Source organism: Micropterus dolomieu, linkage group LG01 (assembly GCF_021292245.1).
Source record: "Micropterus dolomieu isolate WLL.071019.BEF.003 ecotype Adirondacks linkage group LG01, ASM2129224v1, whole genome shotgun sequence".
In the NCBI taxonomy this organism is placed as follows: Eukaryota; Metazoa; Chordata; class Actinopteri; order Centrarchiformes; family Centrarchidae; genus Micropterus; species Micropterus dolomieu.
Genome location: NC_060150.1, coordinates 16,827,711 through 16,847,637, shown reverse-complemented (window position 1 = coordinate 16,847,637; position 19,927 = coordinate 16,827,711). Strand labels below are relative to the sequence as shown.

The 19,927-nt window shown below is 40.8% G+C and overlaps 1 protein-coding gene across 1 annotated transcript in view; it reads left to right on the top strand.

Annotated features, from left to right (window-relative positions):
- The window catches only part of LOC123977121 (inactive dipeptidyl peptidase 10-like), a 92,267-nt gene that overhangs the window by 26,404 nt on the left and 45,936 nt on the right, over window positions 1-19,927 (top strand). Inside the window, exons 4-8 of the mRNA XM_046059639.1 lie at window positions 12,500-12,594; window positions 15,658-15,732; window positions 17,042-17,094; window positions 17,192-17,273; window positions 19,185-19,305. Of these exons, the coding sequence (XP_045915595.1) occupies window positions 12,500-12,594; window positions 15,658-15,732; window positions 17,042-17,094; window positions 17,192-17,273; window positions 19,185-19,305 (426 nt within the window). The remainder of the gene's footprint in view (window positions 1-12,499; window positions 12,595-15,657; window positions 15,733-17,041; window positions 17,095-17,191; window positions 17,274-19,184; window positions 19,306-19,927) is intronic.

The following is a 19,927-nucleotide window of genomic DNA, read 5'->3' as shown; positions in this document are numbered from 1 at the left end:
TCTCCCGTGACAGATCATCTTTTCAAACAGACGGCCACTATAGAAGCACACTGCCACATACATCTTTGGTTTCTCCTGAAACAGAGATGCAGAAGGATTGCTTGCTGTCTTCTCCTCCTTTCCTGTCGGCGACATTTTAATGTTCTAGTAGTAATGCCATACTAATAATATAGTGGCAAATATGCACATGTTCATTTTTTATTCATTCATTCTTGTCAAAGATACCCACTGAACTGTTTAATAAACCAATCAATGTCAAGTATAGGGAGATGCAGCCCACATAGATGATGACGACAGGACACAAGTATGTCATGTAAAGTCCTTTAGTGCGGTCGCATAAATGCAGTGTGAAACCAAAATTAACCGAATGTATCAAAAAAATTAAAACTTTGGTTCGGACCTTGGTGCAGACTTTCTGGTGTGAAAGCCCCCTAAATGTACTGACCAGAGAAAGTGAACAGCCAACTGACTTGACTTGTGAAACTCATGCCTGAAACTCTTTATTTGTATATTACATGCTGTATACTTCCATTACTCAAGCATGTCATTGTAAATTAAGATAATTGACAGTGTCTACCGAAGAAGAGAAACTCATGACAGGGTCAAACACTCAAACACTTCACCAGCAAATGTTCAGAGGTCTTTGTAGTGCCAGAGGTCCCTTCTGAGAGGTTGGGGTAACAACGTTTCTGTGGGTTGTGGGAAGTAGAGCACCAGGTTTACCAGCAAGATGTTAAAAGTAGGTCTCAAATCAGCTTCATGCAAATTTCAGACATGTAAAGGAGAGCGTATACAGTTTCCCAGTGTTGGGAGCGATGTCACTGGATGCTCATTTTGTGACTTAAACATAATTACTTCTCAGAGATCAAGATAATCATCAAACATCATGTGTCACTATCAGCTTCAACATCATTTTTTTTACTCTAGCGATGTGATATTTATATATTTTTTACACTTCTTTAGCCTGAAAGCTGCCTGTTCTCATACAGCAGTGAGTGATTGCCTCCCCTGCAATCAGACACAAATTCACTCCAAATGAGTTTCAGTTCATCAGGGCCAACAGGGAGAGAGCGAGTGGAGGCACAGCTGCTTCTGGTTCAGTTTGATGAGCTTGTTCAGAATTTGAAACAATCAGTTTGGATTCAAGAATTTAAAGTAAGACATTACCTACTTACAGAAAGAGCTTAAATGTTAAGGAGATACTCTTGAACTAGAAAGCAGTCTTAGTTACACATTGATATTAAAAACTAAACACACTCTGGAAACAGGTAGAAGAAATGACTAGGGCATCTTTTACAGTGTAAATGCCTGTAAAGTGGAAGATTCTGACTTGTCACTAGTCTTACACCTTAAAAATTACAAAAAATTTGCAATTATATCCCAAAATGTGAAAAAATATGCCTACATGTGAAATTCTGAAGACTAAATGAGGACACTAATATGTATAGAAGAAATTCTTAAATGTCATGGTACTTGGAGTATAGTATTCATATATCAGTGTTGTGTGGTGTATTTTTCTAATGGCCAAAAGCCACTTTCCACTTGTTTTATTCTATTCTAAAATTATATAAATATACAATTTCATCCATAAACACATGAAATCCAAAGGAGTCCTCAAAGAAGATTTAAAGTATAATATGTAACTCTCACGTAAAAATGACTAAAAACCACTAGTAACGACATGTTATATTTTTTGTAGTGTTATCCTAATTGTTTACAACAATGTTAAAACCCAGTGAAATCCCAATTTTTTAAATGGCGTGTTTCATTTGGTCACCTGTCAATGGCGTCGTATCCCCTTTACCCCCTCTAGTTGCTATTCATTCCAGAGAAACACGGGTATAAAACTTCAATACATTACCTCATACATTAACATTAACATTGAAGACAACAACTCCCATGAGCCCATGCTACTTCATGACGTCACCAAACTGTCTTTCATTATTGGTTTGATGTAAGAGACCCCCAGCTGCAGAAATGACTTACTGTGAGTTTAAGTAATAAAGATAAAACAAAGAAAACAATTGACATTTTAATAAATACCAAAATATTTTAAGTTGGTCCAGTGTTGATTTTTTTTGGTGTCCAGCAAACAGGGCTAATTATTATTATACTATTATTTGAATATTCACTTTATGAGTTGGTGTATGAAATGTTAGAAAATAAAATATGAAGATCACAAGTTCTCCAATTCAAGTTTACACATTTATAAATAGATTTTTAAATCATTATAATAACTTCTCCCACCCCTTTCTCTATGCTGTTTCCTCATCTCGGTCTTCCTCTCTTTAGGATTAAGAGGGGGTCCGTTGTGCCCGGGTGCTACTTTGCATTTTTATGCCCGCATTTGCAGTAGCAAATCAAAGCTGTACAGCAAGTCCAAACCTTGCACCCAATGTTACATTTCATCAATAAATCATTTAAACGCATCTGTTGATAGTGTGGGCCTTGCTAGTGAAACAATTTATCAAAACTGCCCATATACGTTGTATTTGTGCAGCAGGGATATTTTGAAGAGCGAGGTGTTAGTGAAAGGTCATGTACTGTGTAAAGTTCATGCTCATATCTTGTGCTGGACATTTGTAATGAGTTTCTTTCTTGCTTGCACAAATGCAAAGTTCGATTTCATTTCAGGAACAGCATGCCTTTGTTGTTCTACATGATCTCACAGACACACCAGGTGACTGAACAGCAGGTCTGGAAGTTGCAGCTATGACCTATGTAAGATAAGAGAAATCCAGGACAGGGGTGTGTGTGTGTGTGTGTGTGTGTGTGTGTGTGTGTGTGTGTGTGTGTATGTGTGTATGTGTGTATGTGTGTATGTGTGTGTGTGTGTGTGTGTGTGTCAGCTATCATGGCTGTTTGTGTGTTGCTGTGAATTACAAATGTTCCGGAGCGACGGATAATGAAATGGCAGACTCCCTGAATCCCCAGTGTAATGGAAACCTGAGAATCTGTGCTTCCTTTTCTTCTTCTGCAGAATGTGCTGCTCTTCCTGTGTTTTTTTTTTTTTTTTTTGCCAGATAAGAAGAATGACACCCACGGGAATAACACTCATTATCATATGTCTGACCTCTCCTGCTGATTGATGTCATTTTTCATTTTCACATTTAGGTGATCAAGTCCTCACTATTGTGTTGTATTTTTAATTCTGTACATCTCATGAGTAGGCTACTGTGAGATGTAGATATTAGAAACCAAGATTAAACTCCACATTTCTTGTCATTGTTAGACATTACAGCCTAGGCATTAGGACAGTCATTTAAACACCATTTAAATCAATGTTACATGGATTTATTTATCCTTAACATGGCACACTATTGTCAATCATTTGCAGAAGTAAAACTCTTGTTATTATGGAATTTGCTACTATCCTGGCATATATCTATTTTGTCAAGTGTTTAAGTGCAATGTAAAGGTCTTAAACAGTACCCACTCAGGTGTTTTTGCTAATTCTTAAACCTGTTTGTCTTCCTGACTGAACTTTTTTTTTCCATCAGGCTATTGTTGTAGAGACACATTCTGACATGTTCAGAGCAGGGCGATATTTGGATGGTGGGATTCTGCTAATAATAATATAAGCGTCCTCCATTTTGGACTGGTTCTCTTCATTCCTTCAAGACTCAGTCTGTCAAGACACGTTGCTAATTGTTGGAGAGGGGTCCAACTGCAGACCTCCACTGTCAGGTCACCTCCACTGTCCCACAGGACGTAACGTGATGCATTCTCGGTTGTTTCGCTACTCTACACATCGCAACAGCAGTAGGTGACTGGTTGGCATTATCCAAAACATTGAGTAAAGTCTGAATGCATTGCTCTTGGTATTTGTATCACTGTCAATAATGTACATCTAAATCACACAAATTACAGAATGTTACACGTGTGTAAGTTAAGTTATTTGTCGTTCTACATAGGTAACGTTCAGCTACGCCAACGGTGGCTAGCGTTAGCTCCTGAAGTAGCAGGATTAGCTTTTTTTCCTTTGGATAACGTAAGCTACTCATAGACTGTATGTAGCTATAGTGTGTTCGTTTTTTGTAAAGTATTTTGCAAGGGTATAGGTTTGCATTTGTCTTAACATGTTGACGACGCTCAGGTTATTTATTTGTCCAAAAGAAGATAAAATAAAAATCTGTATCGTTTAGACCGTTCGGTGTAGCTTTTCACACTTAATGTTAAACAGTGTGCAAAGACCTTGCTGGCTGTATTTTGATCTTAGTTGAATTGAAGTTTATGTACTACGACAGTGTTTCCCTTTCCTGGAGAAAGTTACCCCCTGTGCTGCATGATTTACTCTCTCCCTGCTTCAACACAGCTGATTGAAGCAGCTTCAGGATTCATAACGAGCTGATAGTTTGAATCAGCTGTTTTGGAGGAGTGAGATGTTTAACATACACGGTTACTTAAACAGTTGTAGCATGACTACTATGTTTTAATACATTTATGAGAATTAATACCAAATTATGAATTTTAATATTCAGAAAATATTAATCCATAAATCTCTCGTTTCGGGGCACCACCAGAGATCCAATTCACCCAGAGTCTCCGGACCTCTGAGTATGGCTTTAATAATTATACAATTATTCACTAGTGATCAGTTAGTTAATAATCACTCAATTATCTTAAAATCAGTCAGTCAGTCTCATATCGAAGGGGTAAATTCTCGTGGCAGGGACTTGGAGATAGGCAATACACACACAATTCCTTTGGTCACAGTGAAATTTATTAACTAAGGTGAATATAAATGCGGTTAAATATACATCAAAGAAATAAACAATGGCTAAACAATGACAATATGGGATTCTATTGTGGGGAGCATTTGATATAAAATGCACAAATCCACACAGTTATCCACATAAAGATACTACTCCTCACTACAGCCACTGTTGGCATATCCTAATTTGCGTCATTTAGATGTACAAATATTGATAGTGGTGGATATTTTGATATAACATGCCATGACCCATGCATTCAGACTTTTTAAAAATGTTTTGGATAATGAAAATCAAATCACTGCTGCCTTTTCTAACTGTGTAATCTGTGTGTGTACAGTGAATAAAGTAAAAGTATTATTGCAGTAGGCTATTGTCCCTTAATTTTTAAAAAGTGGATATTTACAAAATTATCGATACAGGGGTGCATGTTGTATTGCATGTGTGTTCATTTTTACGGATTGTAGAGTTTGATAGTCCACATAGTCCAGCAGGGTTCTAGTTACGGTCTGAGCTCTTAATCATGCATCTGTGGGGGTCAGTAATTCATTTACCAACAACCATTATTTTTAATGACAAATGTACAATATATTAATAAGATAAACACAAACACGTTTTCCAAACGAACTATGCTGTGCACCGCATGAATGTCATTACGACATGATTACGGGAGACCGGGTATGGTTGTAACACTTTTTGCTTCAGCAACTATAACTCACTGAATTTTTTAGCTAGAGTTCTCAAATTTTTATACAAAGTACCCACATATGTTCACTACAAATGGCACCAATTCAGTCCTCTACAAGAATATCACAGACCTCGTGAGTTGATGTCAAATGCAATGTGTTCCCTTGTTACAACCTACCCCAATAGCGGGGTAGGTTGTAACACATGCTGGGGTAAGTTGTAACAATCACACAAAAGAATAAATAATAGACGCCACACTATATGATAAGCTTCCAAAACAGGTAGTGATATCAAAGAACAATGTTTCTCTCTTGCTGTAACAGACTTTGTCTGATGACTCACGCGCATGTACAGTATGTGTATGTAAATTTATCTATAGAATAAACTTACTTAAAAGTATACTTAATAAACTTACTACTAAAATGTAATTAATTAAAGAAGGTCTAACTAAAAAGAGGTGTGTGTGTGCGTGTGTGTGTGTGTGTGTGTGTGTCAATGTGTGTATATTCTTATTCAGAGTCACATTCAGTGCTTGAAGTGGGCCAGTATTCACCAGTACGTATACCAGCACTTATTATTATATTTTATTCTTTGGCGTACCGGGACTTTTTCGTGCACACAGGCACTTCTCACGAGCTGCCCATACACTTTTCTACCCTCTCCTCCAGCAAAGACTGAGTATGGAAAAGGTCGAGTGACGATACATACGCCAACATGTGTACAGCATGTGAATGGAGAGTACTGGTCACAGTGCTGACAAATTAATGCTGGTAACTGTAGAGTGTGGGTTTGGTGGGCCCAGACTGCATAGGGCAATCTGGAAAATATTAAAATCAAGAAAGTACCTAGTTTTATGTATCATGGATGGTTGTAACACCCCTGTCAGCCAATGTTTAGCTAGCTAGCTGTATTACCACAGTGGTTTGAAATTAGAAAGGAAAAAATGCATCACATGTTGCCTAAGAAACTATATTTCAATCTGATATAAGTCAAACAATTCTATCTGCAATAGTATAGATACTAAACAAAAAGTAGTTTTGGTCAAAAACTTTACTTTCTTACCTCAAAATCAGTTTTTTCACTATATATTCTGAATGCACCTCTTTCCAGACTTGATAACCACCATGCCTGATTGGGGAGGAAGTAGGTAAATACTGAAATGATCACCTAACACCTATCTTATCTCTATTTGTTGTTTTGTTGGAATTGTTGTTGTTACAACTCTCCCCATGTTACAACCATACCCGGTCTCCCCTAATAATTAATATGATACCATAAAGGGCGGAATAGCGGTCTCTCCTTGAGCATTAGTCTTTGTTGGTTTGTTTCAGGCTTTTAAAACTTGAACTTTATGAGTATCACACACATCTGGGTCAAGTAGTGGGCTGCTGTGTGTGAGAGAAAGTGTTGACCACGTAATGAGCAATGAAGTCCGGTAACGTTCGTTATACTACAGACTCCCATGAAGCTCAAATTGTAGTCCAGTTTCCACAGTTGTCTGTTTTTCTTATTAAATTCAGCTGATAGCAGTAAAATGCCATAGTATATTACTCTTCAAAGGTAAATTATGAATGAGAAGTGTGTGTGTGTGTGTGTGTGTGTGTGTGTGTGTGTTTCTTTTAAGATGACTGGAAGAGAGGCTAATTACACTCTTAATCAATGACGATGTTTTTCTGTGAATGGATGTGGCTAGCTGTATGGACGGAGTTAACGTCATATTTTGACAGAATAAATAAGTAGTACCTGTAAAAAAGATACTGTTACTAGTTGAATGATTGAAGCGATATACAGTGGGCTTTGTTGCTACATTGGCACGTTAAGTGCTAAGTAGAATAGGCTCAAATCAATATGCTATATTTAAGAAATTAGCCTGCTAGTTTCCCGTTACGTCTACGTGCTTAAACTTTATAATTTTTTAATGCGTTTCCTGTCAAATCGCACACTTTTATTTTGTAGTTTTTGCGTGTATTTCCTGTCGTGACCGGCCTGACAGAGTAGGTCTGCAGCGGAAGTGGCCTGACAGTGGAGGTCTGCAGTTGGACCCTCTTGAATTATTGAGGGGCATAAATAAAAGCATGCAAACTCTCCATCATGAAAGCACTGTGCAAATTGTGTATTTGGTCTCTGCTAGTGAATCTGGTGATCACAGAAATTCCAGTTACACTAAATTGATTTCACTCACATTTTGCCATCATATGCGGTACTAGTCAAAAATTTGGACACACTGGACTGGTACTGTATATGCTAGCCTGACCAGATTATTTGATGAACTTTGATGATCTAATGTACATTTCCCAGCATTACTCCTCTCAACTTTCAACAGAGCAGAAGTTTAATCAGTCAAAATAACTGAAAACACCTGTGTGGGTTTGTTACAGATTCATTTGATACAGATGTTGAATGCCTGATTTTGTTTCTAATTGAAGTTTAATTAAGCAAGGATGAGTTTAATTTCATCCCCTGGAGTTTAGCTCCATCCCCTGAAATTATATTATCTATTAATTAAGCTATGGTTGGAGGCAGATTTGACCATGTGTGGTATGAGGAACTGTGTGTGTTTAGAAATGTAAGTTAGGGCTTATTTACCTTAGCAGACATGTTTACAGTTGTATTATTTAGATTCAAGTTGTGGATATGTATCGGCACTTTCAAAAAATGTGGGGAGAAAAAAGTAAGCATTTACAGGCAGAAACTGGTAAAGTAACTTCCACGTGACATGAACACAGCATTAGACTAAAATTCATTCAGACATGTTTACACCATAGCAGGAAAAGCATAATTAGCAGGTGGGTTTCCATCCACCTGTTTTTATGTACAATTTAAATTTGCAGATAAAAACCCCATCTTCATATTTCCATTGTGTTTTCTACATTGCTTTTCACTATTTAATGTTTGACATAATTGAAGTAGGTCATCCTGCTGCACCCTCTTCTTCTGCTATGGTTTAATGGCACCTGACTAGGGAATTAGCACCAGCAGCTGTCTATCTAATATTCGCGTAATAGTGGATGGAAACACGTATATATATATATAAAATATTTGGATAGAAACTTAGCTAATGACATTGACCTTAGCTGAGCCAGGGCTCTGGTGTTGGCTTCCTGATAAATCTAAATGATCTAAGTTACACCTGTGATTTTCTTATCATGACAGGTCTAATGCTGGCCGCACACTATAAGGTAATTGGGCTGATTTTTTGGTCCGATTCGCCCCTCCTGACAATTGCTAGGATGTTTCCAAACCGAGGCTTGTTGGAACTGATTATCGGCCCAAATGATCTGTAGTGTGAGGGGTTTACAGACATATTAAAGACACCAATTCAAAATCAAACAAACAGCCAATGAGAGGGAGCTGACCGGGAAGCGTCACCAGCCTGTTGTGTATTTGCTTGCGCTATAAAGTTCAACTAGGTGATGACGACTGCCTCCATGTTTGTGTATGTTTGAAAGCACATTTGATCATGCGAGTTTCTGTGAGATGCGCCACTCTGAAATAATTTAATATAAACGCCAAGTGCGTGGTCCTGATTAAAAATCAGTTAATTCTATCTGTGGTATCCCATGTTTGTAAAATTGGTTAAGATTTGAAAACCCTCTCGTGTGCACCAGGCAGCGATTACCAGCTGAATAGTTTAACATGCACCTGCTCCTAAAGTGATTAGCCAGGTCTCAAGCATTAAACGCAGTATAACTTCAGTTCCCCTTCGAGGGAACTCGAACTGCGTCGGTGACGACACTATGGGAACACCTCTGGTCGTGGCAGGGCTGAAATCATGAATGAAACTACTCCAATCCTATTGCCGTTGCTAGAACGCTAGCGTGTGACGGCGTAACTGGAGGCGTATTTCAGCACGCCGGCACACCGGACACATTAGCTTTTTTCTATTCAGCAGGCACTCTGGCATGTTTGAGACTACTCAGAAGAAAGCAACCACAAGAAGATCTAGTTACCTGGAAGGAGAAGCAGAGGAGATGGCTGGTGAGCAGTTCAGACAGTGTGTCTTTCCATGCCCGCACTACATCACGGCTGGGGACACTCATGCCCTGTGTGTTTCCTGTCTGGGGATGCCGCATGCCCAGGCAGCTCTCGAGGGGGCTGCTTGCGGTCATTGCGAGGCCCTGCCCCTGAGGGTGCTGAGGTCCCATGCGGCTCTCTTTCCCGGAGACGGCCGGATGCGTTCTCCCCGTGGCTCGGGCCTGGCGGTCGCTGAGGCGGCGCAGCGGCTTCGGTCATGGGGCTCCCAGCGCGACATCTCCGAAGGCATCGGGACTGCCGAGGCTTTTTCCCGTTCCTCGTCTGCTGGCTCTGACTCCCCTCTTCTCCGTTCGGGATCCCGCTTTTCGGCTTCTCCCGCTCGAGGTGTGAGCCCGGAGAGGCTGCAGCTGTCCGGCTCTGAGGAGCTGGATGTGCTCAGCATTATGGAGGAGGAAGACTTCCGGGAGCCGGAGCAACGTCATCAAGCTATGACGAGCTCTTGCAGGTGGTGACACGGGAATTGGGCAAGCTCCAGCTTGATTGGCCGCAGGCTGTGCCAGACACACAGGCTGCCAGTAAGCTGGATGAGCACTTCCTGTGGCGCCGCGCGCCGCCTCCGCGCCGGTCTCTGCCCTTTTTCCCGGATTTGCATGACGAGTTGTGCAAATCCTGGGGCAAACCCTTCTGAGCACGTCTGACTACTCCCCCGCTCCGAAGAAGAGCGTGCTGACACCCGCCCAACGGACTACGTTCCTAGGGGTGGTGTGGGACTCAACGATAATGCGGGCCCACCTGTCGCCTGCACGCGTCGGGTCCATTTTGTCCTCAGTGACCAGAATGAAGCTAGGCTGCACCATCACTGTGAAACACTTTCAGAGGGTGTTGGGTCTCATGGTAATCCCGTCTGGCCTGCTGCACATGAGAGCCCTGCAGTGGTGGTTAAAATCCAAGGGAATCTCTCCGAGGGGAAATCCGTTCTGTCTGATACGGCTTACGAGCAGGTGCCTTCGTTCCCTGTCAGTATGGAGGAAGCCTTGGTTTCTGTCCCAGGGTCCCGTGTTGGGAGCGTCATGTCGCCGGACAATTATTTCGACAGACGCCTCACTCGCGGGGTGGGGCGCGGTCATGGACGGCCGCTTTGCGAGAGGCTCCTGGCAGGAGCATCATTTCTCTTGGACCCAGAATCAGGGAGCAGACCGGTTGTCGAGACAGGGGCTGAGGCCCGGGGAATGGAGACACCACCCCCAGATGGTGGAGTTATTATGCGAAAGGTTCGGCCCCATAGACGTGGACTTGTTTGTGTCTCGAGAGACTACGCACTGTCCCCTGTGGTTCTCCCTCTCGCCCCCAGCCCCGCTAGGGCTGGATGCAATGGTGCAGACGTGGCCGAGGCTGCGTCTGTATGCCTTTCCCCCAGTCGCTCTGCTCCCGGGGGTTCTGGAGCGGGTCCATCAGGACGGTGTCAGCCTACTGCTAGTAGCCCCGTTTTGGCCGGCCCGAGTGTGGTTCTCTGACATAATATCGCTCCTCGAGGGCCCGCCATGGCAGGTCCCCCTGAAGAGGGACCTGCTGTCTCAGGCGGAGGGCCAGGTCTTTCACCCTTGCCCCGCCCTGTGGAGACTGTGGGTCTGGCCCCTGAGAGGGCCCAGTTCCTTGAGGCGGGCCTGACGGCGGGAACAGTCGAGACGCTGTGAGAGCCCCGTCCAAGAGAAGGATGTACTGCCTGAAGTGGAATGTGTTTGTCACCTGGTGTAGAGAACGGGCGGTGGACCCAGTTACCTGCCCGGTGACTATGGTACTGGAGTTCCTCCAGGACCGTTTCTCTGCTGGCCTTTCCCCATCCACAATCAAGGTATATGTGACTGCCATGGCAGCGTTCCACGCCCCTCTGAGGGACGGGCCTCTGGGGAGGCTTCCACTGGTCGTGCGCTTCCTCCGTGGAGCCCAGAGGATGAGACCCGTGACTCGTTCCAGGGTTCCCACTTGGGACCTGGCAGTGGTTCTCGAAGCACTGGCTGAGGCCCCCTTCGAACCCCTGGAGTCGTCTGAGGCCAAGCACCTGACCCTTTCTCCTTGCTATCACCTTTCTGAGGAGGGTGGGGGATCTCCAGGCACTTTCGGTTTCTCCTCAATGCCTGGAGTTTGCCCCGGGGAGGCAGCTGGCTGGGCCACTCCTCACACTTTCATCCGGTTTTACAGTCTGGACCTTCCTTCTGCACCCGGCACCCGTGCGCTCTCCTCTTAGTCGTGCCTACGGGTTACTGCACGCTGGGGGGCAGGCGGAGGCGGAGGCGTGGCATAGTGGGTATCTCGTTCCCATAATGTCGTGACCAACGCAGTTCGAGTTCCCTCGAAGGGGAACGTCTTGGGTTACGTATGTAACCCTTGTTCCCCGAGAAGGGGAACGAGACACTGCGTCGGTCTGCCACACCTCACCCCGCCTGGAGTGCCTTGCTTCATAGCAAAGAGCTAATGTGTCCGGTGTGCCGGCGTGCTTATATACGCCTCCAGTTACGCCGTCACACGCCGGCAGGGTGAAATCCAAGGGATCCCGAGGTTCTAGCAACGCCAATAGGATTGGAGTAGTTTCATTCATGATTTCAGCCCTGCCACGCCCAGAGGCGTTCCCATAGTGTTGTCACCGACTCAGTGTCTCGTTCCCCTTCTCGGGGAACAAGGGTTACATAAGTAACCTGAGACGTTTTCCTTATGTGAGTCTAAAACATGTTTTAGATTTTAGGTTTCAAACTTACAAACTCAACTAAAAGCTAGTCTAACTAAAAGTCTAACCAGCACGAGTCTAATGAGCACAATTAGTACCACCTGTTGCAGTTCAGCCCTCTGCAGCTCTACTGAAATCTCATACTGCATTGGTACAAATTCACACATACTGTATCTATAATAATAATATTAATCCATAACTGTGACCTGGATAACTGACAACATTCACATACAAATTCACACATACATTTACACATACACCTGTATAGTAATATGTAGTATTGCTTTTATTAGGTGAGATCACCTTCTGCAGCCTCACAGTTCAGTTCAGTTGGTCCTTATGTGCAGCTCCGTGATTTTGATGTGATATCCTGCTATTAATGTTTCTGTGTTTCCTCTCTCAGATTCCGAGTTGGTGTACAGGAACCGCGACGGCCACGTCATCAAGTTTAACTTCGCCTTGAACGAGACGGAAGTCATCCTGAGCAACAGCACATTTGTACGTTTTATACCCACTTTTTCTAAGCTTTTGTTAATTATTACATCAACATGATATAATCTAATCCTATACGGAAGAGGATTAGAGCCACATAAAACACAAAATGTGTTTTGAGTTCTGAGTTATTCTCAAATACATTTTTCACATGTGGCCCTAATCCTCTTCTGTCATCTCATGATTATTTCACTACTTTAGAATTTGTGTCCAGTTGCTGCAAAGCAGTGAATTTAAGCACCTTTGCAACAGTTTTAGATGACGCGTGTGTGGGGTTGCATTACTTGTGATAGCGCATAAATGCTAACCTGATAAAATTCCAATTTAAGTGACAGTCATTTATTTAAACTCTGCCTGCTCAGTTACCTCTTCTGCCTTCCCTTAATATATAGCAGATCATATATCAGAAAAATAGTTTTTTCTTATTTATCATATTTTATATTCTTATTTTATTTCCCTGAGGGGAAAGTGTCTTGCAGTCAGGCATTAAATACAATGCATGCAGGCTTGAATATCCACAATACTACATAAAACATAATAAAACACTTGATATAGGTTGGTAAAACCTTTTCTAAAACTACTTGTGTACATCCATGCATCCATCTGATGTGACTGCTGCTGTAAAACCTGATCAATATTGGTAACTTTTTTTTACAGGATTATTGGTATTTTATATACTCTTCAATACATAGCTATTTACAAGACTCTTCCAAAGATTTTAAAGTTACAAAATGATGAAAATAAAGTAGACAGCGCTCCAAAAGAGATTTGTATTTTTTTTATGTGGGGCTCCATAAAAAAGGTATATGCATAGTATATGTGGGAACAGGCCTCTTAACATTGCTGCCGGCCAGTCCTCAGCACTATTCTTTAAAAGAAGAGACCGAGCTGCTCTCTCCTTGTCTTGCTGGTGTGATTTGATCCCCAGAGGCTGCAGGAAACATGTCAGACCTGCCGGCGGTTACCTGCAGAATCAGAATATGATAATATCCTGCTGAGAGCGTTGTGTACCCAGCTGTCTGCACTGTCTGTGAGGTGCTCAGGCTTTAAGACCGCTCACCTAAACTCACCTCGTCTCAGCACAATTACCGGCAAGAGAGCGATTCAGTTTGAAACATTAATTTAGATTATGCCTGCTTGTAATGCAGCCAAATCACTTAACAGTTAGTAAAGTGATCACATTTGTGACCAACTTAAAGTAAACCGCAAAATGAATTTACTTTAATGAATGTAAACCAGAACGTCCATTATGCAGCAGCTTATTACCACTCATATTTAAGTTTTGTGGCGGAAGAAGTCAGGTAACGTAGAATAAAGAGCAACTAAGTCAGTGTAAGGAGGGTGCATGGACGTGAGAAGGAAACTTAGGGCTTTCACTCAGAAGACTGAGGTTCGAGTCCCGTGTGAAAGAAAGTCAAAGTTGACATATTTAAAGTTTTAAGTGAAATAACATTTCATATGTGACTTTTGTTGTGTGACATACGTATTGTACGTACCACGATCTTTTCCTAAACCTAACCAAACTACAAGCGTTTCACAAGGTTTACCATGTTTTAAATATCATGTGACTTAGGTCACGTGACTTACATAAGGTCTGGTACGCCATTTGCTGGACTGGTACTTGCCAACGTTTGTACTTGTCATTTTGGGGAACAGTTGTATACATCGTTGTGCTTTCTAACGGATGTATATGTCGTTTTGGGACAATCTACCTCTTTTGACGTTTAGGCGAGGACGTGGTGTTCAGGAACAACAAAATATGTCAGTATTTGTAAACTAAACATCCTTTAGATGCTTTACAATTTAACCAGGAATACTAACGTTTAATAAAAGCAGGACAAATTTAGCTGTTTTCTAATACATCATTATAATCCTGCAATTCCATGACACTCATACTCCATAAACCATAAACCTTTTACTCTCAGCCTCTTGCCTTCTCTGTAGAACACCTTTTTTAATAAAAATGTTTCTTTGAAGGGCTTTGGCTCCTTTCCTGCCTCCCTCTTTTCAGAATTGTCCCACACGATTATAGCTTGTGCTTTTAATGGTTGCATAAGGGGATTTGATGAGGATTTGAGGCCCCGCAGTAAGCTCGTCAAACTATGCAAGCGAATTCAAAAAGCGGAGGTGGGCTTATTGTTGGGAAGTCACTGATACGTCCCAACCCCAAAATTGCAAACTGAACACACTGTCTGGCTGCACAGCTTTCATCACTGCTGGAAAAATAGCTGGAGATTTGAGTTATTACACAAAAAACAAATAGGAGACATTTTCAGGCAACAAAAGAAATAAGAGCGTCCAAGAGAGAAATAATCATCATTTTTAAATAACACATGTTTTTTAAGGTCTTACTAATTGTTCCGTCTCACTGCACAACAGTTGAAAAGTGACTCTGGACATCTTTTGAAATGTCGACCACCCCGTCCTCTCCCAGAAATGTCAAAACCCTCCGTGGCTCCCTCGTGGTTTTCTGGCCTTTAGTTGCAAGATTAGTTTTATGCTGCCTTTTTTGTCGTTGTCATGGGATGAAAGCTGGAAATATAAACAATGAAAGCAGACAGAAGAGCTTTATAAATCACCAAGATGCACCTCTTTCTTTTCTTATGATGTATTTCTCTTCCGTTCAGGAAGCATATATTTGATTCATCAGTGTTTTCTTTTTTGTCTATGAATTCTTCATATAAAAACATGACAAGACTCTGCTGCCAACCAGTCTTTCTCATTTGTACCCAAAGTAGTAAAACAATTCATGTTTTCTGACTAAATACCTGCAAAACTCATCAGCTGTACCTCGGTAGTACAAATGCTAACACTCTAAACTCAGTGGTAATTGTTATTTCTAAGTAGCTAATAAACATCTAACAGTGTGTCCTTGTTTGCTCACTTGCATATTTGTTCATTTATATAAGTTATCTACTTATCATTTACTTATTTATTGTACGTATTTGTTTGTAGTATTGCTTTCCACTTAATGTATCAGTTTCTTCTGTTTAACAAAATCATTGTGAAATAAAGAAAAGTCTACAAAGAAAAGTGTTGAGTCTAAAAATCTACGTTTTCCTTTGTAAGGTGGCCTTCAAGGTGGCAAAGTACTCGCTCTCTGCAGATCTGAAGTATGCGCTCTTTGCTTATGATGTCAAGCAGGTGAGTTTCAAATTAAAGTGCTTCTCCAACCCACAACAATAAATCAAAATCACTTGAACTTTGCCATTTTCTCTTTCTTAAATTCAAATAGACTTTAGTTTAAAAGATTAACTTTGATGCTTTGGCGTCAAATGCTGGACCGAACACTTAACTTAACAGTTTCTCCCTGCATTGGACAGGTGTGTTTGTTGTGTTTCTGTTTTGTTGCCTTTACTTGTGGGGTTTGTGCTGCTTGTGCATTTGCTCTTTGCGTATTCTTGATAAATAGTGTTTTTTTGTGTGTGTGTCATACCATTCAGCTGTCCACCATGAGGCTCCTCAAAGTCAAGGCTTTTCCATTGATTTTTAGATTTGTTTGCAAACAGATGGATCCAGGCTCAGGTTTAGAAACACTGCAGCAGCTGAAACACCAGAGGAGGACGTTTGTGTGTCCTGCAGTATATTCTGTAAAAATTGCCAGATCCAAACCACATCTTAAGGGCATCTCAATGAAATGGACGCATGTTTAATTATAGAAAAAAGTCTGTATATACAGAAACACTGATTTCTTCTGCATTATCTTCTGCACATTTCACTCCACTTCTCTTCTGCATAATAAGGCTTAATTGATTGCACTCCAGTTGTATTTGTTGCCAGGGCATAGCAAAATCCCTCTGAAGTACAAGTAGCACAACTTCCTGAGATTTTTAGTGACTCTCAATTGAATTTCTTTCAGTTAATGCTTCGCCATGCGTGAAGGGAAATCAGCTGTGTGGGACACACATAGCACAGTTCACCTGGCAGTGAAGGAAAGGAGAAAGTCTTGGGGATTTGGGCCTTAAAAAAAGTGTTGATTTCTATAAATAGGTCAGGCTGAATATTTGATTGAGTGTAAACATATAGCTTTCATGCAGAGCTGGCACAAGCTGATACAGAATACATATGGAACTGTCAGACAGTGTTACAAAGCTACTTTGGGGGGAAAAAAAGGGGAAATAAACACTGGATGTTAAGGGGTTGAGTAAAAGTTGTTTTTATCTGCAAAGCTTGAGACATTATCCTTTTGAGAAATAAAACCCATTTCACACAACTTTAAGCAATAATATATAATAAATATATATTTTTAAAAATTGTGTTTAAATTGTTGGTTCCATTGTTTTCTGTTTATATAAACCCAGTTTTGTTTTTGTTAGTTATTAGCTGCTCCAGTTCCTCCATGCGGACGTCTTAAGCTTCATGTCTTTTCTTGATTTAGAGAGGCTGACGCTGCCACGGGGGGTATCACAAATGGACTTTGCATTGTATGTGATGAGTTGAATTCTCGTTGCAGATGTACAGATATTCATACACGGCGTCTTTCATCATTTACAACATATACACGAGGTGAGGTTTACCTTTGTCATGTTTGCAAGCACCTGATGCACACGGTGGCATTCAGAAGCAGATGGTGATTTCTAACATGTGTGCGTTTGTGTATCAGGGAGGTTTGGGAGCTGAACCCTCCGGAGGTTCAGAACGCAGTGCTCCAACACGCTGCTTGGGGAAGACAAGGACAACAGCTGGTAAGGCTGAGTGTTTGTGTTTATGTGATTCTTGCTGTTGCTTCTCCATCTTTTCCTCTCCTCACTGTCTGTTTATAAATTCATGCTGCCTCGTCTCTCCGGAGGGATTTGATCCAACAATGATCTTCTTTTCTTCCTGTTTTTACAGTATAGGCTCTGTTTACATCCTCACTGAGCTGTGTCTGCCTGTTTCTCTGCTTGTCTTAGAGTCAGTCTGCTCTGCCACTGACCTAATTCCAGCTTTACATTACACACATGATGTCTCGTATACAGATGAGTGAGGTCTTCTGCACCAGATCTAGTGTTATTTGAGCCAAGAAAGTATAGGTGACACTTTATTTTACAGGTTTTCATAATATTTTATTAAGGATCTCACTGCAATGAAAAATGAAGACTGTGTTTAACACATAAAATTTATCCCAACACTGTTTTTTATTTACCAAAGATTAGAAAATATATATAACTACTTTATTTGACCTCAGAACAACTTCTTGTTGAAAAAACTAAACACTCATTGAAAAAAAAAAACACAATAAAAGCCAGCCAGTGTGTTGCTAGTTTTAATGTGAAGCAGCAGCATTAGGAAAGTTCAGGTCTTCATTAGCAGTAACTAAATACAACTCTGTTATGGAGTTGCAAGAGTGAACTGTATATAAACAAAGATCCAAATATAAAGAGAAGAAGGATTTCTGCACATACAAACACACACAGATGTTTTCTTTTTTGTTTGTCTTATGCTCAGGTCAAAAGTGAAAAACTCTGGAAAAAAAGCTGGAAATTACACAATCTCTGCAAACTAATAAGACTAACATGTGCTAATGAGAATAATAAAGGTGTAATCGGTCTAACATGTACAACAGAGATTTAGAGAGGAGTCAATCAAACGCGGTCTGTACACAGAGCAGGATTACTCAAGCAAAGTAATCATCATCTCCTGGGTGGATGTGCAAGAACCTAATAAGGGTTTTCTGTCATTAAGAAGTCAATAACTGCTCATAAACATTCCCCCATTCTTATCTTCATTCCTAGAAGCTTAGTATAAAATTGTTCTTTCCAGGAAATTGTAAGATAAACAAAAGAAATAAGGAGACATCACACTATCTAAAGTTTTCAATATCTTTGGAAGTACCCTCTCTTACAAAATTTGTTAGCTAATTGCTAAATACCAGTGTTATATTTCAGAATAAATATTTGGCCTAATCCATTTGTAATGGTAATCCATTGGTAATACTTCTGATTGTCAATCTGGGATCATTTATAATCTCAGAAGATAAATAGTTTTCATAGTTATTTAATAAAAGAAAGCTTTGTTGTTTCTGTCCTTTTATTAGCAGTTCCTTACGTTTGTGTGGCAGCTAACATTTTATTGTATATTTTTATTCTAATATTTCTATGTTTGGGTTGCAGCATCCTTTTGAGGCTGACCTTTTATGTCTGATTGGATAACTGACTAAGATTCAGACATGTATCTTTTTGTACTCAGCAGTATGAAAGCTCAGTTTTCCAAAATGGCTGCTGTGTGACTAATGGATATTCAACAGAGCTGGGGGAAATAAATAAAAAAGGTGAAATGCTTTCCGTGCAGGAGAAAAATGATTTCAGGAGGATATTTGGCGAACATGCAGGATGTGTCGGGCTGATCGAATGCAAATATTAAAACACTGATGGAAGGAGTAGAGTAAACACACACACGTTTGCTGCGTGGTGAGATAAACCATGCAGCGGCTTTAATATAAAAAAAAAAATCTCATCAGAGAGGAAATCAAAAACTAAAACAAATTGAACGGACGAGCAAAAACTCAGATTCAGGAAGTGAAAAACGAGCGGTGAGGAACACAACTAACAAAATAAACATAGGTATGTGCTCATGCATGACTGTGAGTGAACAATTGATATTTTCTTTGTCTTTAGATCTACATCTTTGAGAACAACATCTACTACCAGTCAGACGTGAGGAGTAACTCCCTGAGAATCACCTCCTCTGGGATGGAGGGAGTCATCTTCAATGGACTTGCCGACTGGTTGTACGAAGGTGAGTTCAGTCACAACAGCTCTGTACACAGGCTGTTTCTGCCGGGTTTTGGGGGTTTATTTCACAAATTAATTTTTATTTTTTTTAAACTGATTCTGACTCAATAGACTCAAGACCATATTTCTAAATGAATGGGTACCATCTGCCATTTCAGCCTTTTTTCACTAATAAAATTGAAGGAAGTATTTGAGAAAGTAGAAGTGGTGGAATGTAAGTACATTTGCTCAAGTTGACATACTTGTACTTTACTTGAGTATTTCCTTTCTATGCTACTTTATACTTCTACTATTGTACTTTTATTTGACACTTACAGTTACTAGGTACTTTGTAGATAAAAACATGATGTCTATACTACTTATGTTTTATTACATACATTTTTCATCAGGGGCCCTGTACAAAAAGCATTCATAAAGAGTAGCCTACTAAATTGCGTGTGCATTCTAAAATTTTGCACGTGCAATTGTAGTACCTGTTATGGGTGATTTACTAAGAATTATTGCGTAGATGACAACAGGAGCAAACACAATGGAGGTGGGAGTATTTAAATGAGGGTTTTGCGTGTTTTAATGATTTCTGCCATGGAGAGTCGGGAGGGAAAGCAGCCACTGTGTAAAAACCTTGG